Below are 26,880 nucleotides of genomic sequence, written 5' to 3' on the forward strand. Positions count from 1 at the left end.
TGAGCCCTGTAAACAATACCCTACCATTGGGTACTTCTATCTTTTTTTCTTAATCTTACCAACAACAGATTATTTTTTGCCCAAAATAGACTCCTACAAGATGAATTCATGGCCTCTAGTTCTTCATAATATGGTCACATGTTAAGCTGGAGCTACTATTCTTGGAGTTAATAGACTGTTCAAAACTGATTGGTAGTTTATATTTTGACCAGGAGTTCTATCACAGATGCTACAACCTGATTGGTCATTGTACTACCTGTCTGTTCACTGAAAGATAGTGGGATAAATGAGAAGCCTAGATAAGTTGCTAAAATTTCTATGCATGACAGCTGTTTTAAACTTCTCCCTTATCAGCCATCAAGGAATAGAAATCTCAAGCTAACAAACTAGTTGTTCATTAATTTTTTCTTCGTTTATCAAAGAAGCTATAGACTAGCTGACAGCCAATCAGCAGACTAACAGCTATATAAAATTTGGATTTGATATAAATTTTATGATTGTAGCCTCTACTAACATTTTACAAAGTGAAACTTAAGTCCATCACAATACAAGGTGCTAAGAAGTGCTTGTTTATAAGCTGAACTGACTAGGCTCCACAAGGCATGCTAGCTGTGTGTCTTCCACCATGGAGGGTGCATCTGAAAAAACCAAAACAAATACTGGATCAAAAGCAGGTAGAACTTGCGACTATAAAGAACAATAAAATAGCCTGCCTAGCAATCTTTTTCAATTCCTTTTGGTCATTTGGGAAAAGCTTGAGTCTCAGGAAGGCGTGGGCAAGAGAAGGCCAAAAAATGAATGAAAAAATTAACTAAAATAGATAATTAATATTTGTTCCTAATCTTGATTTTTTGCTTCCTATTGCACAATGCCTTCACAAGACTCTTGCGTCTCCCACTACAGTAGTAGACTAAGTTAGCGATGAACAAACACTTGAAGTGATTTCTAAGTTCACCAAGAATGAATACTCATCTCCAAGTACTTAGCTGCTACCATTGACATCTGGACTAACTGGCTTGCCATGTGGCTGCTCATTAGCTGTCTAACACAAGACTGATAAAGAACCTTTCTGTCTATCTGGTAATGATATTCAAAAAACCAACTGAGTGAAGAAAGTGGAGGCTAAGGAATATAATGCAGGGTCAATTTCTCTTCCATGCCACTGCTGTTGTCTGCACACCTATCACCCCTTTGCTCATCTTCCTTGATTTAAGTCCAAGTTAGTTAAAGTCAGCGTGTACCTGAATTAAATAAGAGATCCTGAACAACCACAAGATAATAACTTACTTATTTAACTAAGTCAAATTAATCATAATCTATCGATCAACTGAATGCCTGTTTAAAATATGCCTGAAGCACCTATTGTTCAAAACTCTACAACAACAACTGGCTAGTGGTGTTTCATGAAGTGAAAAAGCCTAGTTTATACTCACTCATTACGAAGTAATCAGCTCCTTTACCAATCTCAGCCCGGGCCTCCTCGACTGCATGTTTTACAGCAAACAGACAAGCGCAGGACATGCACAAAGGTGGCTCTCCCACAGCTGTGGGTTCAATACAATCAAGAATATAAATTAAAATACATGATTTACTGACCTTGACAAAGTAAAATTATGACTATTTTCATATTAAATAATTCTACACATTCTTCAAGGATGGAACCGAAAGACAGCATTCCAATCTTCATTAGGGTGTTATTAAGTAAGATACTGTAGTATTGCTGTTGAATCAGAGAAAGTACTTAATAAGTGTTTGTGTGCACAATTGACAATTTTTGCTCAACCATTTTTACAGTCTCATGAAAATATATGGTTGTCATCATTAATCAAATAATAAGGTTGCCTTTGCAACGAACTCACCTTTCGACCTAAGAATTCCAAGTGGATTAGGAGCATTCTTCAGTAGAGTCACATTAAATTCAATTGGTATATCCTTGGAACATGGTGGCTTGTATTCCTGGAATTGCCCAGAAATAAAAGTAAATAAGTTTTTTTTTTACTTTGAAGAAACTGAATTTTTGGTGTAATAATTGCATAAGTATGCTAAAGTTGAAACCTGCAAATGTTTTATATGCCACACGGGTAAATGAGGAAATTGCTCTTTCATGACAGTTAACTAGCTAATCCTGTATGCAGTAGAATGGTAAGTAACTTATCAGAGTGCAAAATCTCATGTTGCACACCAATTGGCTTAACACCATGAACCCACCTTTCCATGATCCAGTTCTCTCAGTACAACTTGACCAGAACATAACCTGGTCATTGCAGATGTTTTAAATTAAGCAAGAAATTGTTGTGATAAAAATCAGACTTGCTTTTGAAAAGGAAGTGCAATAATTGACTAGCAACAATTTCACCCTGATTAAATTGGAATAAAACAAACATTTTTTTCACCTCTGGAGACACCTTATGAAGAAAATAATTTATATTTGCTAATTTTTAAGATAAGATTAAATTAATTAAAGATTAAATAACCATGAAGGCATGCTATAAATAGGTTGGCTCTGCCCCTCAGTTTCAGCTCAAATGCAAATCATGCCTTGGTAATATCATACGCAATGGCAAAGGGAAGCATTTCTAACTTCCAAATTTAATTGCCACAAATGAAGACAGTTTTGATTGAAGGAAGAAGATGCAACATCAACCCATTCTTCCATTGTGACGTAAGTGTAGAAACTTATTGCAGCTTCTAAGAAGTCCATGTGCTGTTCAATTGCTTTGGATTGGCTGCACCTCATATAGAGGGGTCTGTATGCCACAAAAGTTGATCGACAAATGAGGTACCTATAGAGGTACCTAGGGCATCTCTGCTTTTAAAGCACACCTTTGTGTTTACATATTTTATGCAATCCAACTTAATTACCCATGTTCCATTTGTCAGGTTTTGTCCAGTTTTAGTATCATATATGAATTTCTCTGTCAACCACAAACCCAGTCCCATCACAAAAGCACCCTCCACTTGCCCAACATCAATTTCAGGGTTCATGCTGAAAAAGGCAAAAAAAAGTATGAAAAGTAAAAAAAAAAAAAAAATTCTGGTTAAAAATCAAGTCTAATACCACTATAACATCTTCAAGAGCCTCTAATTCAATCAGGTTATGAACTTTTTACTAACTTTATTTACGCTGGTAAAAGTGGTACCATTCTTAACTTGTAGGTATACAAAGGGAGTATCTTGGCTGTCAGGAGATGGTTCATAAAGGGGTTATAAGCCAGCAGCAAAAAAGCACCTGGTAATTTGCCCTGAAAAATTGGCCATCAATTTTTTAACAGGAAGAAAACAAAATTCTTGAAAGCAAGAAAGAAGTATTGAGAGGAAATTGGGGAAATTGCTCTCCGTAACAAGATGCCTGCACAGCTGGCCTAAGGGTAAAGGGCTGGACCTTAGAAAGAGCTTCCCAGCATCAAACTTAATCAAAACTGTAACAAAATTCTCAAACATGATTGGTTATCACCAGCCCATGTCATGTTTGTAATTGGATAGTTTAATAGGACAGTTAAAGGAACAGTTAACATGTCATGCCTGTGTAAGTGGATAGAACACCAAGTTAACTGTTGTTGTTTTGTTCTATGAAAAGGTATAACCAATGTCTAGTTTCTCTCTCAAATTTTGTCATAGTTTTGATTAATTGGTATCAGGACTTTGTGTAATCCAATTCTGTCTGTAATCGTACTCATGATCCTGCTTCCCAGTCCTCTGATTTTGTTAATTACTCATACGATTACAGACTCCATGTGGTTATTGGACTCCATTCAGTTCTATAACATTATTTATTGAACAACCACCCCTTCTCTGGTGCTCCCTGAAGGAAAAGGTATGTACAATGTAGTTATCAAATGTGAAAATACCTTACCTTTGTCCACAGTCCTCAAGTATGTCTGCACGAATTATCTCTCTTTCCCCAGTTAGAACATCCACCTCAACTTCCACACATGTTGCCCCATAAATATTGTAATTAACCATCTCACTGCTAGGGGCTTGGTACCTGGTAATAATTTTAAAAATCTACTGTTTACCTTACTTTTTGACCGACACTTTACCACAGTTTCTACAAAGAAACTTTCCCCTTTTTTTTAAAGAATATATGACTCAAAAATTTTGTGCATTCCTATATTGCTACTCAATCAGCATGAAGCAAATATCTTGTGAAGTGGATAAAGATATCAGTGCATCACTAACCTGTATTTGGCTGACAAATCAGCACCATTTGCAAAACATTTGGCGATGATTTCAGCCCAAGAGGCTGATGGCATAGTCTTCCTCACAGGATCAATTACTTTGTTGAGGATATCACAACAGCCAAGAACAGTCTAAAGGAAAAAAAATATACAAATGACTGGAATTAAAAAAAATATAAAAAATACCAAAAAATTGGTTGCTGTTAATAAGGCTGGCCATTATCATCATTATGATAATTTTTTTTATTTCTCATCATTAGAATTTTGTAATAAGAATAAAAATAATAATTGTGAGCAAGAAATTGTGAGATATGATGATAATGCATGCTGTGAATTTTTTAGCCCTGACACCTACACAATTCCTCTGTGAACAGTTCCTAACAGTTCTTGTACTATGGACTACATAAGGTATATGAACCTCATTATTTTAACTGCCAAAAGTGAACTACATGTACACATGACAATTTCAAGAATTATCATAAAGTTAAACAAGACAAGAATTTCAACGTATTTATCTCTCTCTAAACAAGTTTGACCATCTTCAGTTTGGTAAAATCTCTTAGGGAACACAATCAGGCATGGTATATAATGAATATTCAGAAGGTAGAAAAGAAATCAGCCCTAGACTGCTCTGCCACTTACCTTACAACACAATTCACTAGTAATACTTCCACCTGTTGCACCACCTACATCGAAGAAATAAAAATAAGTGGATAAATATGCCTGTAGGTAGGTTAACATTGAGAATGCAACTGGAACATTCTAAACCATATAAATCAAACAAAACCTGTGATGGAAAACCTGAGGGTAATTACCTTTAATCTACGAATTGGCTTTTTTTTTCATCATAAATTAAGGTACAAATTTGAAAGAGGGCAAAGGGGAAATTCTCAATTGCATGACTAACTGACTACAAGCCCAGAACTTCAAAATGAAATAAATAAAAAAACTATGATGAACAAAAAGAGGATATCAGTTATAATTCTACAAAATGGATATGTACTGATATTGTGAAAGACTGGTGAAACAAGTATCATTCCTGAAGTCAATCATGGAAATTTCGTGCATGGGGGGTAACTTACTGTTTGGATTGCTGAATGCTGACGTAGGTTTGATCGCAATTTTATCCAGAGGACATTTCAGCTGGTATGCTACAACTTGGGCTACCTGAAGCAGCAAGGATAAAATGTATAAGCATCTTGTGAACATTACAACATACTACACAACTACGGGTCATTGATGACCCCACTGCTCCTTTGGCTTATCAGATTTTCTACAGCATACAGCCTGGAGTACCACTAATTCTCCTTCACGATTGCAGGAACACCCCAACCCCTCTCCTCCTACAATTTGTCTTCTTTGCTTGACAACTATCAACCATCAACTATTGGGAGGCAGGCTCTGTGAGATACAACCCTTTAACTCCAAAGAGTGTCTAGGATTTAATTTCTCCTCACAAAATCAATCCTGAATCCAATATTGAGGTCACAAGAATAAATGATTACTAAATTAAGAATCTCTTAATTGTTAGACAAACTCTCATTGTAAGCACCCCAGGAAATGTTTTGATAACAGTATGGAGAATTGGCATACTGATGTTGGGATGTAAAAGGTTAAGTGTGTCAAGCATCTTACTCAAGTATACAACACAGTTGCACTCAAGCAAGGGTGTGAACCTGCATCAGGGTATGCAAAATTCCCTGTCGATGCCAGAGAAAATTACCACCAACTTTCTCTGAAATTAGCATCATTAGAGTACAAATTAATCAAACTGCCATTTACACAGCTTGCTTTGCAGTTTTTCCCATCTATTTCAAAACTAAATGAAACCCCTACTGCACCTCTTGGTCTGGAGTCTAGCATTTTAATTACCAAGTCAGAGAGACTTCAACCAGCATAACTTATGAATACAAACAAGATTTTTCTCCTTGACTATACGTTATTTGTGATACAGTTTGACCAGTACTATAAGAAAATCACCTTGGTGTTGATTCCTTGGCCTACTTCAATACCTCCATGAGAAATGGCAATTGTGCCATCTGCATGATATATTGATATCATTGCTGTAAACTGGGAACCAAAATACGCTATACCATATTTGAGAGGGACAACACTGATTCCACGTTTTCGCCAGCGATTATTCTTAAAGAAAGACATTCACAAGTTTGAGTATACATACATATGTATATCTCAACACTATCATTTTATTTCAGAACTAAAGAGGTTGAGAAGCAAAAAAGCACCAATACAGGTGAGACATCAAAAGAAAATGAAAGACCATTTGGGTAAAAAAGTTGTACTTGAAATCTTAGTTAACTACATGACAATGTACCTCCTTGATCAGGGACTTGAAGATGATAATTATAATAATTCTTTCAATGTTGTCTTCATAACACAACGTAATAAACTGCTTACCATTCAGTCTGACACATAATTTGAAAGGCAATCTATAGAATATGAGATAGACTCAGGCTATTACTGATATATGTACCTTGTTGAAAGTATCAATAGCAGTTTTTCTAGTCTGGAAGTCACTTGAAACAAGAATATCTAAAGTGTGGAGTAAAAAAAAAACATGTCCCTATCAGCTACTACAAAGAAGAATTATAGATATTTATCCACAGTATTAACAAAACCTTATTAAACTGTGTTATACACTTCCAATCTGTTCAAAAATAGTGATGATTTCAGATAACTGCTGTTTCAGCCACAAGTGATCCTTATGATCAACCTACTTTTCCACAGGGTGTCCAAGTTGCAATATTTCAGCGTCTGACCCATCTGAGTTTTCTGTAAAATTAATACTTGTTAGACCACTTGTAATTGGGACAATTTTGATTACATGCTTGTACGATAATGTAAGACATATTGGAAGGCTTAATTTGCAAATCTTCAAAAACTCAGCCCCCCTACGATCGCATAAGTACATGTACAGTTAGTTATTTTAAAGTTGAAAGATGATGGTAACACCAATTTCACAAACACATTACATTACTAAGAGGCCAAAAGTGAAGAACATAACTTGCAAGATACCTCTCCATTCTTGTATAAATTCACTTTTCTCACAGCTTCTGGTGTCAGTTTTAGTTCTTTAGCAACATGTTCCATAATTGTCTCGATAATGAACACTGCTTGTGTAGAAGCTAAAAAATATAATAAATAAAAAATATCAAGTTACTCTTAGAAAACTTCCTATAACTGGAACTTTTAACCATAAAATCAGGTTAGAGAGCAGCCCCAAACCTCACAGGGTATGGGAGGAAAGTGGTTATTGTAGAGAAGTGGCCTTTTAAGAAAGGGTGGGTACAATGTGGCACCAGTTTCTTTCATTGTTGAATTTATTTTCAAAATATTATTTCATGGCTTGGAGAAAGAAAAAAAATGAAAATGTTTACTTAAATAACCATATACATGTGAATAAGATTGAATAAAACAGAAACCAAAAATTAAATTTCAGAAGAAATATAACCAGAGGCCTACAGTTAGAACAGGCATAACCATTAAAAAAGGCTACTTGAGGTTGTTAAGCAAGCTTTTGTGTATTTTCTTTAATGAAAGCAGATCCTTTGTTTGTGGCTTGTATAAGTTTTTCATTGCCATGAACAATGGCCATTCTCAATTTTTATATACCTGGTGCACGACACCACGTGTTGCTTGCAGTGTTAGTGTGGGTGGCATATGGGACAATCTTCCAGTTGTCACAAAAGTACGCTATAATGTATAACACACTTAATAAGTACCTGTCACAAATTAGCATTCTATTTGAATGAATGAGAATTCTTACTTAATTCAAACAATTATAGGAGGATATACATGTCAAGGAAACCTAATTCCAAATATCAAATCTGGGAAACCCTCTAAGATAAAATAAAACTTTGTGCTAAATTGTGTAGGTCTAAATGGGGTAATTTAGTATTATCAACTGAGATGATGATAATGCAAATTTGCCACCATAAAGAGTTTCAAAGCTGACGTTTTGCACATTAGCCCTTCATCAATCACTCTGACAAAGGGCCACATTATCAACTCAGTTGATAATACTAAATTAACCTGTCATACTCTCCCACAAATGCAGCACTACAGTTTCTTTAGCAACTTACCCCCTCAAGCAAGTCTAAAACTAGTTGTCTAAAACTAGTTGTCTAAAACTAGTTGTCTAGAAGTGCTCAATGTATGTTAATTGGACCGACAAATATATTTGCAAGTGACACTCAAGCTGCTGCTCCAGTAGCTATTGGCTTGTTTGACTGTGTTAACATGTGACTTCTCAAAAGATAATTGATAATCTATTAGATTAATGCAAAATCTAACAGGATAATAATGAGCATGAATAAATTCATCTGCTAAGTGGCATTGTATTAATTGATACAAGAAAATATGCTCTCAACTAATTTACATTAACTGAAAGTAAGAATTCAACTCAGATATTCAGAATTAAAGCATGAAGTCTGGCACTAACCGTTGTCAACCCAGGACTGTGCTGTACCTACATCAATAGCATTGGGTGTGCTGCCGCAGTCAGCATACAAGTTAACATCAATGCCATTCAACTTGCCATCACTTGCCACACCCGCCTGTAATCACAAAAAAAAGGGAAGACTAATGTGAATGTTATTGGTTTGGTCAGCGAGGCAGGACCTTAAGATTTCAAACTCTAATCCTCTACCACTGAGCCAATGGAGCTTATAACTTTTAAAGACATAAATTTAATTTGGAGCTGTGGCTGAAAATCGAGTAGCAATTTCAGCAATAGTCCATTTTACAGTTGCATGCTTGGTTGCCAAGCCTTTAAACAGGAGTGAGGCTAAGGGTGACTTTGTTATGATACAACCTTGCTGGTTTTTAAATGCAAATTACTTTGTTATCATGCTAACTAGATACTGGTCTCTTTTGCAACAAGGTCACCTTCAGCCTCACTCCAAATCAAAGGCTTGGCAACTAAGTACACAACTATACAATGGCCTATTGCAGAAAAGTTAAGCCTGAAAAAAATCCAGGCTTTGACGGGATTCAAACCATGCCCCCTATACTACATGTAGTTGGGGGCTTATACCAACTGAGCTGGAAAGCCACAGCTGTAAGCAAGGCAACACACTTAAATAACATTAAACCTGCAAGGGTGGTTGGTTTTTGCAATGGAACTTGTTAGTAAGCCACCCTGTATTCAAGGTTCATATCTGACTTGTCTCACTAAGATGACTGAGCTCAAAATTTACCATCCCTCTAAATCTACTACTAGTTTAAGTATAATTATACAGTAAGTTAGAACACTTCAAGCCGCAAAGAGCCTGGTTGTAAATCAAAACTGTAGAGAAACCAAGCTATAGTGTGTTATTGAATGACTGCAATATTTTCTTTTATCTCTTTGACTGCTGCCTAACTTTTGTATTTCAGCTAGAGAAACAAAATTCATTTCAACCTCTGATCATAGTTATGTGATAGGACTGTGAAAATAACAAGAAAACCATACTTTTTCTTCAGAGATAATGCAATCTAAGACAGATTGACACTATCAATATGACCTGCAATTAATTTTTCTCAAATTACTTGATTCATGAAAATAACATCCTGCCAACTACATGTACCTTATAAGTTGCTTTGTAAGGTTCTCTAACTCCAACCATTTCCATATTGGTACTAAGATTCAACCTCATCCGAACAGGTCTATGGTTTGAAAAGAATGTTTCACAAATATAATCTTGTGGTGTTGTTCAAGTTATACTTTTTTATAATATTAATGCTCTTGTTTGACAAGTACTTAGTAATTGGAATCTAATCGTAAGCTAGTGGAAAAGCTAAGAAATGAAATGTTTTACCTCTTTGTGACATACGCAGCTATGGCACATGCTGTAGCAACATGATTGGCTCCAGTGATTCTTGCTCCATATGCACCTCCACATCTCTTAACACTCAAATTAACACTTAAAAATACAACATAGAAAATTCTGGTTGTTCTTCCATTACAATCACTACCTTGCATTCCATATCTCCTTATCTTTATCATAACCTCTAACATATGCCTATCTCCTATACCATATTCTTACATATCAGCACCCAGATGCTTATTTAAAAGGAAGGGCTTTTATTGGAAGGAAGGTTTTTTATTGAGGGGGGCCCTTACTAAGAAACTATTCTCCTATACTGATGTCACTGTAGTTGAAGGTTTAAAGATCATAAATAAACTGACAATAAAACAGACTTTCCTTGTGGTTTACATTCATCTTGCCATCAAGGCAATCTTGCCACCACCAAGTGGCTATCAGCTAACTCACCACTTTGGTTGCAAGCTAATTTGGTATAAATTCAAAGCTTTTGGTGACTCTTAAGTAAGATCTTAAGTCTTGTGAGGATTGCTATCAGTCTAGAATGCCATACATAGCCATACTGTAGGCTCAATAGTTTTTTCAAGCTGGCAGAAGGTGAGTCAAATGTGCATAACAATCAAAAGCCACCAACTTGATCTGATCAAAGATATCAAATAGAATACTGCTAGTCGACAGTATAATTGCTAGCGGATGTCTTGAGTGTTTAGAGGCAAGGTAACACGCCTTGGTGGCAAGATAAATTACACTTTGGTGGTGAGCTCGCTGAAGGTAAGTCTTTCTGGTGGCATAGTGGCTGGGTTCCAAATATCTCCATGTATACCTACTAATTAAGAAAGTAAGGGAGGAGTGGGGTGCTTATTCAAGGGGAGGCACTTGGTTGGGGGAGGGTGCTTATTCTAGGAAATACCATCTGTAGATCCTTACCTCCCATAAATCCCTATCCTCACAAAAATGTATCCCCTATCTTCATAGATTGTTATCTCCCATATCCCTATTCTCCATGCTCCTCATCTCCCATACATCTCTATTACAGATATCAAGTATTTATTTACCTTTGGACTGGATAATTGAGGGTCTGTGCCACAGCTGCCTGAGTAAGGTCTACCCACTGTGTAGGGCAATGGACAGTCATACCATCCTCTTCAGGGACACATAGTGCAGCCTACCAATCATGCGGTGCATATTGGAAGAGAAAGAACAACAACAACATCAAAGAATATTTTGTTGCGTACAAAAGTAACTTGTTGCAGGACAAATTCAAGCAGCAAAAAGATAACTGTAACATGCAAATATCATTCTACTTAGGGTAGCTCTGGACAAATCTCTGGTTACAAAGCTTTCTCCCCATTGTGAAAACTAAATGATAATTTTGATGCACCATATATTTGCTCACACGGCATGGCTTGGATTGCCTGGGAAGACATCAACACTATCTTCAAACTGAACTCTCATTGATTCTAACTTTCCCAAAAGGGGAGTGACATAAGAGCTAAATCCTTTTTAATCCACATCATCTCAGAAGCATGAACTGATCCTCTTTGTGGTTTAGTGAAAATGAACAAAAATGTTTTGCAATGTACGATAAGCTCATCAACTGTACTTACAAATATGGAAACATTTTATTTCATCTTCACAGCAATTTCACTAAGTTACTAGCATTAACATTTGACTTCTGCTTACTACAGAGAAAAATTCACCAAGCATTAAAATACTGAAAACTAATTTTAAAAAGTATGAAGTCCCATGACTGTAAAAAAGGAACTGGCAAAACCACTAGTGGCCATTCCACAAACCCTTTTGTATTCTTGCCAAGAAATACAAAGCAGAAAATTATTCATTGGTCACCTGAGTTTCCATATGAAAGTGGTACTGGTGTCCAGTAGATACCGCCCCTTGTATGACATGTGGTGAATTTTTTATTGCAGCTAATCAAGAAAAAGAAAATAACATCAATTTGAGAATGAATCAGAATTGCATTTCCACTCTCAATTTACCCCTGGTAAAGGAAAAGAGAGTAGGTATTGGAGTTGATCACAGAATGAACAAAGGTTATCAGTTTACTGGGTGCATCAAAGTAAACTAAATGATCTTTCAAGAAGTCAGATGTCACTACCATCCTAAACACAGCATATACAGCCCAACTATCATAGGCATAGGTATTTAGGATGTAAATAAAGGGGGTAAGTTTCCAAAGAAACTGTGGTGCTACATCAGTGGGAGAGTATAACAAGGTAATTTAGTATTATCGACTAAGTTTATATTGTTAAATAGCCACCGTAAAGAGTTGGAAAAGTTGAATATGTTTTGAGTCAGCCCTTGTCAGAGAGATTGAAACCTCAGCTTTTAAACTCTTTATGGTGGCCAGTCTACAGATAAGACCATGCACAACCCAAAATCAAATGCAGTTTTATTGTACAACATGACAAGAGCCATGTGATTTTATTCAAAGTCAGGGCTTCATTTGTTACTTACTTTCAGCATCTCCTTTAGTAATTGTCTTGGCCTGCGGATCAAAGAAGGACTCTGCAGCCACTGCTTCGTCAATAGTGAGTAAGGGAGTTTCTTGATCTTTGTATGTCACTTTAACAGCTTTGGCTGCTTCATCTGCATGCCGCTGAGTATCTGCAGTAAAGATAGACATTTTCAAATTTTGTTCTATGAATCTTGAAGTGTTTGGATATTAGCCCAAGCAAGCCTGTGAGATCCACAATTTTAACAAAATGAAAAGGCAATTTTGGTTTTTTTCTTTAGGAAAGTTTGAAGAGTTCATTACAAAAGTGGATGAAAGTGGGCTAGAAAGTTCTAACTGATAATTAAATTCCCTCTAGGAATGTAGGAAGAAGATGAAAGACATGAGATAAGCCAATTCCACACAACCTGTTGTAAAAAAACAGTAAACAAAGAAGAAAAAAAACTGTGGAAAAAGACAGGAGCAATTTTACATTGAAAAATCACCACAAGGAAGGAGAGAGAGAGACTTATCATGATGATCATGTAATAGTTGTAGAATGTAATATTTCATTAGTCATATTACAAAACAGCACTAAAAACCTGTAAGTATAAACAATAGAAACACTAAAAATGAAGACTTTTTTCACTCAAGCACAGCATAGGAAAAGGATTTTTGAGAACAAAAACATGACCACTGCTTTATTTTATTGTTTGGGAAAAGGACGGTTCAGAACACCAACACTACAACAAAATGGGCACTGTGATGTCATATGTTCATAACATCCTCACTAAATGTCTCTGGCTTAAAGCATAAGTCTTGGGTGACAATAATAAACATATAGAAAATAAGCAAGCTGATAACAACTATTAACAAACCAGCAATTATAGCTCCTAAGGCTTGCCCAGCATATGAAACATTTCCTGAACTAAATATCTGCAAGCAAAAAGAAACTGTTTTATCCAGACAATCAGGCAATCTTTGTTAAGTGACCAACACTAAGGAAAATAATTACACTGTTACATGTACCTATAGAACTTACCTCTTCAACTGCTAAACCAAAAGATGTTGGTGTGAAATTGTTAATGCCACCTTTAGGAATATCTGCTGCTGTGATGGATTTGACAACTCCAGGCATTTTCTGTTGTAATCATAAAGTAATTTCAGAAAATGAGCTTGCACACAAACTATTCTTTAATCATCACATATGACCTATGAGCTGTTTTCTTTACCAGAAAGACAAATATAGAAATTTCACTAACTTTTTTATCCATTTTTGTCCAAATTATTCATCCTGTTTCTCTTGTGCATATAAGTTAACCCTTTCACTCCCAAGATCACAAGAGTAATACTCCTTACTGTCTGCTACACAATTCTTATGATGTTAGTTTGGAGAATTTGGAGAATTTGGTATTGGATCAGCTAATAATTCCCTAATTGACATTTTTCTCAACTCAACACTGTCTGCTTGATATTGTATGAATTTTGTAGGGAGAAATTCTGTCTTGGTCACTCACAGGAGTTAAAGGGTTAACCTAAACAAACATGCCTTAATTGAAAGTTTTTTTTTAAGGTTTCTTCGTCTGTTATTGGTTGATCTTCACAACCAATTACACTGTGAAGGTAAATTATGAAATTCTATGGGAAATAGTTGGAAATAAAATTAAAAGATAAAAAGCTTTTCACAGTAATGAATGTCTATTGTCAGAATCAAGAAACCAGGCTTCACAATGAAGGGTGAACAGAACTATGAAAAATGTATGTTGTTTTATCATGATAAAAAATAACAATAACTCTTTCATTACCAAGGCCTCTGATGCATCATAGGAATCAATCTTGCAGTTTCCCTGAAAAATTCAACAAGAAAAAAAATGCAAATTCAGTTGTCACAAGAGCAGGGCAAAGTAATAGCATGTACATGAACTTCCTTGTATCTGCAGGATTTTGTAATCAACACCCTATCAAGAAATTCATCACCATCTGAGCAGTTACCCTGACAGTAAGAGAAGGAGCCCTTACTATCAATTTCATCATGGATCAAGTAAATAAGTTGATAAAAAAAACATATGTGAGTGAGTCCTTCTAAAACAAGATTACCTGTGTGCTTATGACAAAGGCTGCATGAAGTTCCCCACCTTGCATGGGAATGTCTGATATGTACTGAGCTTCACCAGATGTCTGAGGAAAAATGCACACAACTCTCCTCTCAATTCCATGATGCACATTTTGATTCAAGTTTAATAGTTACCTCAACTTACAAAGGACTACAACAAGAACAATGGGAGGTGTTGTGTCTCATGTCAAGACAGAAGCTATCATATACAGAACATTTGCGAAAAGCTTACTTCTTCATTGGGCACAATCAAGCGAATACGACATCTTATACCCTTTAATATATTAATTAATGTATATGATAGCCTAGTTCAGCCATATTTTAATTACTGTTAGTAGTGTTGTCTGGGGCAACTGTGGGAGTGGTCTCTCTGAAAAGCTTCAGAAGCTCCAAAATCGTGCAGCCCATATTTTAATGTGTGCCAATTGTGACTATGATATTGATGAATTGTTCCAGGTACTGGGTTGGTGTAAACTCAAATATCAAAGATTTGAATCAGCTGCTGTTATGATGTACAAATCTTTACATGGGATGACCCTTGAGTATCTGATTTGTATTTCGAAACAACATAACATCGCATTGATTTAGTAATACTGAAAATAAATTGGCTCTTCTGCAGCCCTGCACTAATTATTTGAAGAAGAGTTTCTCTTAAAGCGGAGCCAGGTTGTGGAACAGCCTATCTAGTGACCTTCATGCAGCAACATCTTTACATGATTTTAAACTTAACATACATCACCACAGTTATGAATGAGTTTTAACACAGCATCCTTGTAGAGCAGCTTTTTGTATGTAGTTTAGGTTAGTTAGTTTAGTTAGGGATGATTAGTTGATCTTGTATCACTTTATAATATTTGCTGAAGGATTTACCATGTATAAAGTTGCCATTACCATTACCAAATATATCCCAAACACTCCGGGACCCTTCTCTTCAAAGCTAAATTTTCTACCTTTCCAAGGTGAAAAAAATTGTGTATTATGGAGAAATAGAGAGCAAAGGAGGACAGACATATGGGCAAAGGGAGAAAAGGAAAGAGACATTGATCACACACTGGCCAGAGGGCTAGAGAGCAAGCAAGCTGGCTAACAGCAGAGAGGGTGGATGGAATTAAGGGCTGGAGAGCAGGGAGGGGGTAAGCTGAATAAGGGCATGTTTGAGAGCTCTTTCTGGAGGTAGGCCACTTGGACACATTTCAATATACAATGCTTTATTTTTTTTACTATACAAGCTCAGCAGCCCACAGCAAAAACTCTTACCTGCAGCTTGGCAGCCAGTTTAGTCATTGGTTTCGTCAACGGATATTCCTTCTTTTGTGTGTCATAGTCCTGAGTGCCAGATGATACTGGACGAATAAAAGGCACTGCCGCAGACTTAACCCTGGCTGATGCTTTGTCACCCAAAACTGTCAAATAGAACTATGAAAAAGAGAAAAATGACTATGACTTTGGTTCCTATGCAATATGCTGTAAGTTAATTCAGTAAGTCACCATGAAGAATAGTACATAATTATGTACTCCATAAACACCCTTGAAACAAGTTAACAGACAGAGTACTGTCATTAAATAAAATGTGGAGTTCATGATGCCAAAATATGACCTTGAATACAATTTGGAAAGTTGAGCTGAAGTGTTGAGAGGAAAAAAGTTTCAGAGATATAAATTTCAATACCTTGTAAAACAAGCCAAGAGCTAGTGATTTGCGGTATTCCTTGCTTGCACCTGCAGGAGGGGAATCAGGGATAATCTCCTCTCCAAGTGTAGTCAAAGCCTCTGAGAAAAAAAAAAAACAACAACAAAAACTGGGTATCAGCAATTTTACTGACTCTCCCAGACTAAACAACAGCTTAGTGAAGTCTTCCAGTGCGGATTAGGGCTCTCTGATTGGCTTTCAAATGCTCTCATGCGAAGCGATTTTGACTGATCAAAATATACACTTCTTCCAAGTGAGCTTATCACAATCACTTTGCCTTTAAAAAGGTTCAGTCAAAATTTAAACATTTATTTACAACTGTGAAAAAGGAAGTTAACCACTCCTTAGTTTCAATGCCCATCCATTTTCCCGCAGACTCTCTACAGTGAGAATGTCATTATTAGATTAAGAAATTCATTCTCAAACTTTGTGTTTGCATGATCAGTGTAGTTAACAATTGTTCATCAAGATGAAGGCAAAGAGTAAATTAGCCAGTCAGCACACACTAAAAGCACTTTTAGTCACCTGAGTGGTACATACATGTATTATGACTCTAATTATATATATAGTGAGTTTAAGTGAGTGGTACATCAACTTCAACAATAACACCAAGGGGTACAAAAATACTATGAAAACAAAATCCATCTTGATTCAGATGTAATATTTGACACAAATATAAGCACTAGATTATCTCAAAACCTCAGCAATCACCTGCAAGAGTAGCCTGCTCAGTAAGTGTTTTACCAACCAAGAAAGATTCTGTTTTGAAAGGGTGCATCTGTGCAATAAAAGTTCAAAATCAACCTCCTCAAACTACTAATATCTCTATACTACAATTCAACTGAATGTAAACTACCTTATGAATTTGAATCTTGGTTTGCAACCTGGCTGTGTTAACCTATGTTTTCATCTCTCAACTAACTGTTTGAACAGTAAGGAGCTTTGCAAAAAGGTAAAATAAAATTGTGATGTTTTTCAGCAATTAGCAAAGCAAAAGCAGTTTTAACCTAGCCATTGTGGTTTTATATGTGAGCCAAGGTTGCTGCCTGGTCATTTTCAAAACAGCCACATCTTAAGTCAAATATTTAGTGTATCTGAAGACATTTTTTGAATGGCTTAGTTAATTTTACCAAAAAAAATCTAATCAATGATTTCTTAAGTAAACTTTTCCACTGATCAAAAGCTATTGAATGGTCCATTGACTAAACAGTTTGCACTTAATACAACAGTTTTCATCACAGTTTACTAAATATTCTCAAAACATTCAAAGATATTACACTTGTATGATGTATTAACTTACTGCATGCGGCTCAATTCCACCATAGACAATCCTGACAGCACTCAAAGTCATGGTACTCTTGTCAACTTTTGCTACAAACCCAGCATTCACATAAGCATGTGCATTCTGAAAGTTAGATTTGCTAATAGTCATTAATTATCATTTATACATGTATCAAAAAGCCTTGATGGAGAGGCAGCAAGATATACATGTATCATCTGCATGCAAAATTAAAGCACAGGAGCTGATGAAAAAAGATATTACAATGTTTTGCAGATAAGAGACATTTATTAGTATCAAATGCAATATTCATACCTGTGATCTTGGCATAACTTTGTAGGTGCAAATGATGTAGTCACTTGTAAATATAGGTAACAAGACTGCCAAGATTACCTGGAGAAGTAAAAAGAATTATTTGTGGTTCTGCCATTGCAATAAACAGAACTATAACCACAGCTTTCCAGGTGCAGTGTAGGAAGAGGGTATATGTCATCTAACTATGGGTGAAAGTCATTAATAAATTCTGGTCTCACTAAGAATGTTAAGTTCAGTGAGGATAACTGGAAAAAAAATTCCTGTCACCATGATCCTTTTGGAAGCTTATCAATAAAAAGAAAATCAAACAACCACACCCACAACCTTGAACGTTATATAAAGAATTTCTAACAAGTACCCACTGGAGCTGGTCCTCACCTCCCACCTTAATTCCCAATGGAAGGTGGGGCACAACTTCGAGTAAACAAGGAACTTCAAAACCTAGCTTTTGTAAATTTGTAACTAATTTACAATGAAGAAGTTCAAATCAAGATGCCTTCTTGTCTACCTGATCTTTAAAAGGTCCCTTAAAATTTCAGGACTAATTTTCATTCATGTGACTTGTACGAAATGGTGAAAATTAAGACAAAAATTCTGGATGTAGTGGGGTTTATTTAAAGCAAATTAAAAAAAGTTTTTTTACATGTGTTAACATACCTTGCCAGTCATATCCAAAGAAAGAAACTGCATAAGCGAATACTGAGTTTCACTTGCTGTTGAACTGTCAGCTATAAAAGTTGACATATCATTTCATAACAAGCTCACAGCAAATATGACAGAAACAGACATGACAACAAGTAAAGAAATACTGTTACAAAAGATTTTTGTATCCACAAACTGGTACATAGAAAATTATCCGGCCTCTATCTAATTATTCAAATGTGATAAACATTCATCATAGAGAGGTTGAAAAGTGATTCCATGGTTAATTAACAATGTAGTGAACCAACAACAACGAATACTTTATATTCATTGAGAACTTGTGATTGCTTATTTCAACTACCTTCCCTTGCTTTTAACTGAAAGTTTAGAAATTTTAAAAATGCTGTATGGATCGTGGGATACTTTGCAGTTGTTCATGCCAATCTTAATTACGTGAGCTGGTTGAATTTAGGATAAAAATAAGAGTAAGATTACCCCTGGTTGACTACCATAACTAACAGTTTTTAATACTAATTTTGTTTTCTGTAGTTCTCAAAGTTTTCTGCTGTGTCACAAGAAAGTCCAACCATGGCTAGATTGCATAAAGTTTTGCTTTCATGATCCCCTCATAAGAACTGGCACTCTCCAAATATTAAATCTCACCCATTTTTTATTTGATGAAAGAGAATTGTCAATTCTATAACCTAGTGAGGTGTCAACAATTTTTTTGTAACAGATCAACAACCACAAGCACTGAGAGAAAGGGGGAAAAGCCCTTACCAATAATCAGCCTTGCACCAGCAGCTTCAAGGATGGTAAAAATGTCAGATGGGAAATCAGGATGATCATGTGTTAACATCAAATTCCCAGCAATACTGGCAACCTACAATGAGAAGTTTCTAGTCATTGGTATTTTAATAACAATAATTAATGAAATTCCACCTCTGTTTAATCACTGTGTCACCTTTGCTGGGTCTGCTGGTTGCACATGGAAACAGCAACAGAGGGAAAAAAGAAAAGAGAAATGATACCCAACATTTCGTTAGGAATTCTGATTACTGAGATGGATGACTGACAGTTTATAGGGATATAATACTATTGTTAGTTACTGATGTACCACCAAAGAAGTAACAGTAAATGATAAACACAAAATAAAATATTACTTACGTTCCGAACAGGAACATTGGCCACCTACATACAATGATAAAAGAAAAAGAGGAAAATAATGTTTAAGGGCTTTTTTTTTAACTGCATCTTAACACTGGTGAACAACTAGGCCTCTAGAATTCTAAGTAATGAATGTAAACTAAGTCTTTCCAACAGGCATATCCAGCTATTGACTCATTTTAGGCATTCTCAGAGATCTGGAAGTATGCTAACCTAATGCTAACCTAATTAACATTACAAAATGCTGCTTCTTTGTTATTTGAGAACTTGTAAGTATAATGTAAAGAAAGTCCAACTTCTTTTTACACCCTGTAAAAGTCAAACAGGAGGTTGTAGGCCTGGGCCTACAGGGCAATGGGCTGGCTATGCCCCTAACATTACAGTGGACTTTTAGGTGTGTAGAAGAGGGAATGCTCATTAAAGCTAAACCCCCTGACCTTTGTGGTTAAAGCTTTGTCATCCTTAGAAGTTGGCATTTTTATCTGAAATGGTTAGAATCTCTGTTGGTGTGATTACCTTGCGCACATGATCAGCTAACACTTTGTAACCAGACATCTTCTCAGCTTGGTTATCCAGCACATTTATGAGAGTGTTCAGAGAAACAGCAGCACCAATGACAAGATCACCATTGGGTACCTGGAAAAACAAACAGTACACAAGATATTTCAGTTTATATTGTCTTTACTACTGCAAGTTAACAGGCTGGTCATTGATATCTTTGAGATGGTTTGGGGATTACTAAGTTGTGGTTCCTGATGCATCTTTAAATCCTTAACAACCTAACATCAGTATGTATATTTTCCATGCTGTTCGATCTTTATACATTTCCTAAGGAGCTGACAAGGTGAATTTGTTTAATAATCAAGAGTTCCTTTAATGGGTGATCATTTCCTTTATTCCTGTGACAATAATATCTGATTCAGGGAAGAAATTATAAGGAAAAACTAGATGCTAGTAACTCCTAGGGGTCAAAAGGTTAAGATTAGCACTTCACTGATCACTTCCTACCATTAACTTTTTAACTCCCAAGATCTGATTGTTAATTCTCCCTTCTAGCTTCTACACATTTCCTTGTAAATTGGTTAAGGGAATTTAGTGTTAGATCAAGATAACAACTTCTACCTGATAATATTGAGTACTCTCATCACCCTTTGAGAATAATGTATGGATATTATAGGGAGAAGTTACGAGTGAATCACCTTTGGGAGTTAAAGGGTTAGCAATTATAATCACTCAGTGGCTGTTGCTACCCTGTGGGCAATGAAAGGAATGTGCACCATAATGGAGCTTAAAAAGAGATCATATTAAAGTAAATAATGTACCTCAGTTACACTTGGTATGGTGTGGAGTTTCTCGATTTTTGTAATGTCGATCATCACATCAAAAGGACCATCGTTTTTGTAAATACCTGCAAATACCAAAATGTGATTTGGTTAATATTTTTCAAAAACCAGTTTCATTTTCTATAACCCATATAATTATGTATCATGCATGAACAACTTTCTTTTCTCTCTCTAATTATTTGTTCAAAAATGAAAAAATTCATTTTCAACCCTGCACCTTTAAATTTTAAAATAAAAAAATAGAAACAAACAAAACCATTTGTGCCCTCCACCCTTTAACCCCTAAGAGTGATTAGCATCTAAGTTCTCCTTACAACATCACCATTAAGTCGCACATTAATGTCATGAGAATTAATTATTATGATCACCAACTAAAGAAACTCTTGATTGTTCAACAAATTCTCCTTGTCAGTACATTAGTAAATGTACAGAGACAGTATGGAGAATATGAATACTGATGTTAGGGTGTAAAGGGTTAATTTAGAGGTCACTGGAAAACATAAAGACTATTTGCACAGCTTTTATTTTCACAAAATTGTACGACATGCAAGAAACATTCTACAGTCAACAGCTAAGAAAATGACTGTGTACCTTTTCCAGAATTTCCAGCCACAAGCCTGATCTTGTTGTTTTTGTGCTTTGACATGAGTGTGTACAGATCAGTCAGTGTTGTTGGAGAGTACCAAAGTACACCACTAACTTCATAAACAGATGTTGTGAGACATTTCCTTGTACAATTGAGACCTCCATTGCCACAGACACCTGGACACTTGGCTATTTCCTAGTGAGGAAAGTCAGTATATGAAAAAATAATTAACATCATTGGCTGCAGAAAACTCTGATAAGATAATGGGGTTTACTATTCATGGTGACACCTGACACTAAGAAGTTCATGAAAGTAGTTCTCCAGTGTCATAAGCATAATCTGCTTTTAAGTCTTTGTTTGGGCCTGCTACACAACATTCTTCCTTTCCCATGATGGAGGAGGAGGGGAGTGATTTGTATGATGACCTCAAATAACCCCTACAAAACACATTTATTTAAAAGTCATTACAATATATCAAAAAAAAGACAGAAAAAAAAAACCCTTACAAATCTTTTTTAAGAACATCTGGGTTATTACAAAATATTTTCAGCATCTCTGGATAGAAACCTTCAAAAAAGACCAATAAACTTGGAAAAAGAGCCCTTGACTTACCATTCTGTGAAAACAAACCTGTCAGGACACATTGAAAATCAATAGTGGGCAAGTCAAATATGATTGAAATGAAGTCTTGTTCTTACCTCAATGTCTATTGGATTTTCAGACTTTGCAAATGTTTTCATTGCATCCAAAATTGGTCTGTAGCCTAACCGGAAAAAAAAAATGGTGAAAATACTTGCATAAAGAGCTGCACATGGCACTGAATGCATCAGAAAAATATGCAATCAAGTTCTGAATCAGTAATTTGTTTCACAAGATGATAAATTAAATGCAAGGTAGAGAAACCTAGTCCGATAATTAATGACAAATGAAATAGGACTTGATTTATTCTCTCATGCAAGAAAATGATTGTACATCTTCTCTTCATGTATCTCTAGCTCATGTGTTCCTCTTTTAAGCATGGAGCATCCTCCAAACTGCTTCTCTACTGACCACCTTCTCTGAATTTAGAGTTCTTGGTATTTTGTTCTCAATGTGCACATTAGTCATTTACACCCTAGTGTCAGAGTACAGATTCTCCTCAGTGTTCTTTGTATATATCCTGTGGTACTGACAAGGAGAATGTTTAACAATCAAGTCTTACTGATCCTCTTAATATTGATAATTTCCGTTATTCTTAAGACCTCAATGTTTGATTCAGCAGTGTTGCTGTAAGGAGAAATTAGATGTTGGTCTCTCTCAAGGGTTGAATGGTTAAGAGGTAATTCAAAGACACTTTTCACAGAACAATGGTTGCCATTTTTTACAAGTCCTGATACATGTATGTCTTCTTATCTAGCCAACATTTTCCTTAATACTCAATAAAAAAAAAGTGTTTTTAAGAACATTTATTTTTAATATGTAAAGGAATTCCACACACAAAAGTAGTCTACCTGTGCAGCGACAGATATTTCCATCAAAGTTATCTTCAATCTGTTGTTTGGATGGACTGGGATTCTCCTGCAACAAACTAATCAAAGAAAGTAATAGTAAATTAATATACTTGTTATATCCATTAATACCCTGCTGACATAATTTAAGTATTTAACTGCTCAGTGTAGAAAGTAATTAACAGTATTTAACTGCTCAGTAGAAAGAGGAAATGTTTCAAAAAACCAATCTCAATGAATCTCAGGTACTGAATTGGAGACAGACACAGGCAACCCATTGATATTAATGCACCAAAATGATGTAACTATTAATAATGACATTCTTAACATTATCTGGTGTGCACAGGAAACCTTGTCCACACTGACTTGAAACTGTTTCACAATCATGAAACAGATCTTATCTTAGATTCAAAGACATCTTCCAGTATGACCACTCTCACTGGAGTCCCAAAAGGGCAAGTAATTCTCAGGGAACAAGCACTGAGTTCCTTCTAAATCTTTGTCACCTTTGTTTGCTTTCGTCTTGGAGGCACTGATTAACAAAACTGAATTTACTTGAAATCATCTTTCTTGTTACGCCACAAGACTTAGTACATAGTTTTCTTTCAGTGATCATCTGATATCAGTAACAGCACTGTGATTTGCAATACAAACCTGTACATGTTCATAACAAATCCTGGTGAACAATAACCACACTGGCTGCCATTATGTTCTGCTAATCTCTCCTGGATAGGATTGAATCCATCAAAACGACTAAAAAAAAAAAAAAAAAAGGAGGGTAGGACAATTTTCAATGTTAGGAGTGATTAATCCAGGGCTCCTTTGGTTTGCCCCACCACAATCTTTTGACAGTATAGGGGAACTTGCACCTTATACAAACACACACCTATACCAATAAGATACAAAACCAAAATCAATAGTATTAGCCAGCTCACTTAGCCTCACTCACTCAAGTTTTTAAGAGTTTGCTTGTTTTCAGTCTCAGTTTTCATTGAACCCTTGTTATTTTTTATTTTCTCTGATTGACCCTTGAAGTAAGTACTTTGGTTTCGGTTTTACGACCTTCAACTAAAATAGGCTTTTAAAAAAGAGCATTCATGACAATTAACATCAAATCTCAAAAAGAGTTGGACTTAGAGCTAAATTTCATGTACAAACAGTTTTACAGCAGTGGTGAAATTTCAAAATAATCATCCATCTACCAAATGTAAAAGTCAAAAATTATAGTACTAATGATGGAGGAAGAAACAGGTTCAAACACTGGACTTGTAATCAAGCTCAGTAGCTAAAGGCATTAGATTCTTGTTCCTCTCTGGCCACCAGCTTGAGCTTAGTCCAAAGTTCAAATCTCCAACAACACTTCATATATAAAACAACCTTTAAGTTTGCATCATGTATATGTGTTTCATCTGTGTGTCAAACTTAGGCTCTCTGTTTACAATTGTGCAACAGATAAAGTACAACTTAAACAGTGTAGTTGAGTAACTAAGCTCACTACTTTTTTTGTAACTCACTTTCCAATTCCTTCAATTGTTGTAACTTTGCCACCATTTACACCACATAAAGGAAATAGACACTGAAAAGAAAAAAAAAAACAACAAAGAAGCCTTGTGATCATGTAACCAAAATTAATTTGATTGACACATCTATTCACACATATATTAAGAATGTTGTGTTCAACTAACAAAGCCAGACAGTGTGATAAACGTGCAATGTAAACCTATTGTAAAGAAGCAAGAAAATAATAACAGAACCTTTTATCTACTCGCCAAATTTTTTACTTGCTTATATACATGAGGTCAGTATGTGTCCTAAGGATGAACCATAAAGACATGTGGGATGTGTAGCACATTCTCAATTTAAAATGGCAAAAAGAAATTCATAGATCTGAAGTCATCTTACAGAGTTGACAGCTACGGTGACATCTTTTCCAACACTCAGATCATGCCTTGTGACTGACACCACACAACAACCACAGCCAGCTTCACGACACATCACCTTTGTTCCTTAATACAACAAAATGATAAAACAAACAAACTGATTGTTTCTGCTTACTTGACAGAGAGAATACAAAACATAAATCACATAATCACATTTAATTGCACTGTGTCATGGTGGGGGAGGGACTGGTGCTTTTTGCAAAAACATACACTCAGTGACTGATATTCTCTGATATCAATGCACATCACTTTCTACTGCTTTGGCAAAAAAACCTACTTAGGATGTCTGTAGAATAATACACAAAAAGACTGTAATTGGCCTACAGCTCATATTTTGCAAACTTTTTTTCAATTCTCCAACATCACACATGGGTTATGCTACTGATAAACTGAAAGAAAGTTCAATATATTGCTGAAAGGCTAATAACTCCAGTTTAAGACACCATTCCATGTTACAGACCAGAACACTTGAGATCTCATTCCTTAATTACAGCATGTACACTTAATTGCAACATACCTTGTAATCCAGGCTGATTTCTGATCCACTCATTCAAACTCATTCCTGGGTCAGGATTGGTAACTTTATGCTGTGTTCCATTTAGTGTGAAACTGACCTCATTGACAGGGGTAGGAACGGACCAAAACTCCACATCCTTGTTGCAGCTTTTACATTTGCCATTGTAAATACCACTACACAGTACTCCATTTTCTGGGACAAGCCTACACACAGGTAAAATAACCATAAAATGTTTATGAAATTTACTGTGTTAATTAACAACTATTCACCCAAGTATATGTAGTTATAGTGCTGGATATTTACTGGGCTGCAAAGTGGCGAGGTAAATATCTACTGCTAGCCACCAACACTGACAGAGGTAAATAGTTGTTCTAGTTTATACTCAAACAGTGATCAGACTGCACCTAAAATGCTATCCAATTTTTCAGCATATATCAGTACCAGATATCCATATCAGCTACCCACAAACTGCCTGGTCTTCCATCCTGCATATAGGGGCTACCAATGGTGGGTCTGTCCCGCAGGTACTAATAAAATTCATATTTCACTTGCACGACTCTTTTTGAATACGTATTGAACGACATCTGCCAATTTTTTTTCCAATTTATTCTTGGGGTGAAAAAACGTAACCCTAACCTTTAAATGCATTGAATCAATGCAAGAGGGACATGGGGTATGTTAGATGTTTCTTGCAGATGTAAAGTAGTTGAAAACATTTTAACCCAAAATTATGTTACAACACGGTTACGGGTGCTTGTGGCCGTGCAATTATGTAATCGATCGCGTCTAAACATACCCTTTCCTAGTCATGTATTCTAGACCAAAATGAGGGCATTAACGTTTTAATTAGCTTTCCTAGACATCTCACAAAACTGCTGGAAGCTAAAAAGGAAAAACACTACCAGACTTGCCATAAATTTCAAACCGAAATTCTATCTTCCATGAAATGAGAGCTCGAAAACAACGAAGTCATTAAGTCATTAGTCGGACCTCGCATGCAGTCATCGTCGACTGTGTCTCCCTCACTAATTATACTAAGCATCAAAAACACTGACTTAAGTCGTTATCACCTTTTTTTAGAGAAAAGCATTGTAATGATCACATGAGTATGCGACGAGCTAGATTAAAAGGGTTGAATGATTTGAACTTAAATTTATGTAATGGGCTCTTCTAGCTTCAGCTCAAGTTCTGTAGGCGGGCAATATCTGCTAAGCACTTACCTGGTATAACACGAAGGGCATTCCAAATGGGGCTGAGAAGAAGAGCTCATTTCTTCGACCGAAGGCATCGCGATCACTCGAAATACAAGCGTTTTATTTTGTTGAGGCAAGTTATTTGCGTCACGTGAC

The 26,880-nt window shown here is 35.9% G+C and overlaps 1 protein-coding gene across 2 annotated transcripts; it reads right to left on the reverse strand.

The window, feature by feature from the left end:
- On the reverse strand, positions 1–26,870 carry LOC131777331 (xanthine dehydrogenase/oxidase). Of its 2 annotated transcripts, none has more exons than XM_059093603.2 (41): positions 26,752–26,870; positions 25,532–25,734; positions 24,977–25,080; positions 24,589–24,650; positions 23,729–23,827; positions 23,078–23,154; positions 22,286–22,350; positions 21,593–21,782; positions 20,981–21,066; positions 20,175–20,294; positions 19,659–19,682; positions 19,272–19,374; positions 18,507–18,577; positions 17,850–17,927; positions 17,556–17,660; positions 16,967–17,033; positions 16,235–16,335; positions 15,823–15,981; positions 14,550–14,630; positions 14,258–14,299; positions 13,495–13,593; positions 13,331–13,388; positions 12,476–12,625; positions 11,849–11,928; positions 11,056–11,165; positions 9,995–10,099; positions 9,764–9,842; positions 8,638–8,752; positions 7,809–7,889; positions 7,212–7,321; positions 6,914–6,968; positions 6,670–6,728; positions 6,159–6,320; positions 5,261–5,345; positions 4,821–4,864; positions 4,180–4,310; positions 3,854–3,985; positions 2,863–2,986; positions 1,860–1,956; positions 1,434–1,544; positions 1–638 (listed from the first exon to the last, which is right to left on the reverse strand). In XM_059093603.2, exons 1-41 carry the CDS (start codon positions 26,817–26,819, stop codon positions 571–573), a joined length of 3,960 nt encoding a protein of 1,319 aa, XP_058949586.2. In that variant the 5' UTR covers positions 26,820–26,870; the 3' UTR covers positions 1–570. The 2 variants fall into 2 exon arrangements, with proteins under 2 accessions (XP_058949586.2, XP_058949587.2); XM_059093604.2 differs by lacking the exon at positions 26,752–26,870 and adding an exon at positions 26,328–26,440.
- Between the last annotated feature and the right edge of the window lie 10 nt (positions 26,871–26,880).

The sequence above is a fragment of the Pocillopora verrucosa genome, chromosome 3 (genome assembly GCF_036669915.1).
Source record: "Pocillopora verrucosa isolate sample1 chromosome 3, ASM3666991v2, whole genome shotgun sequence".
Classification (NCBI taxonomy): Eukaryota; Metazoa; Cnidaria; class Anthozoa; order Scleractinia; family Pocilloporidae; genus Pocillopora; species Pocillopora verrucosa.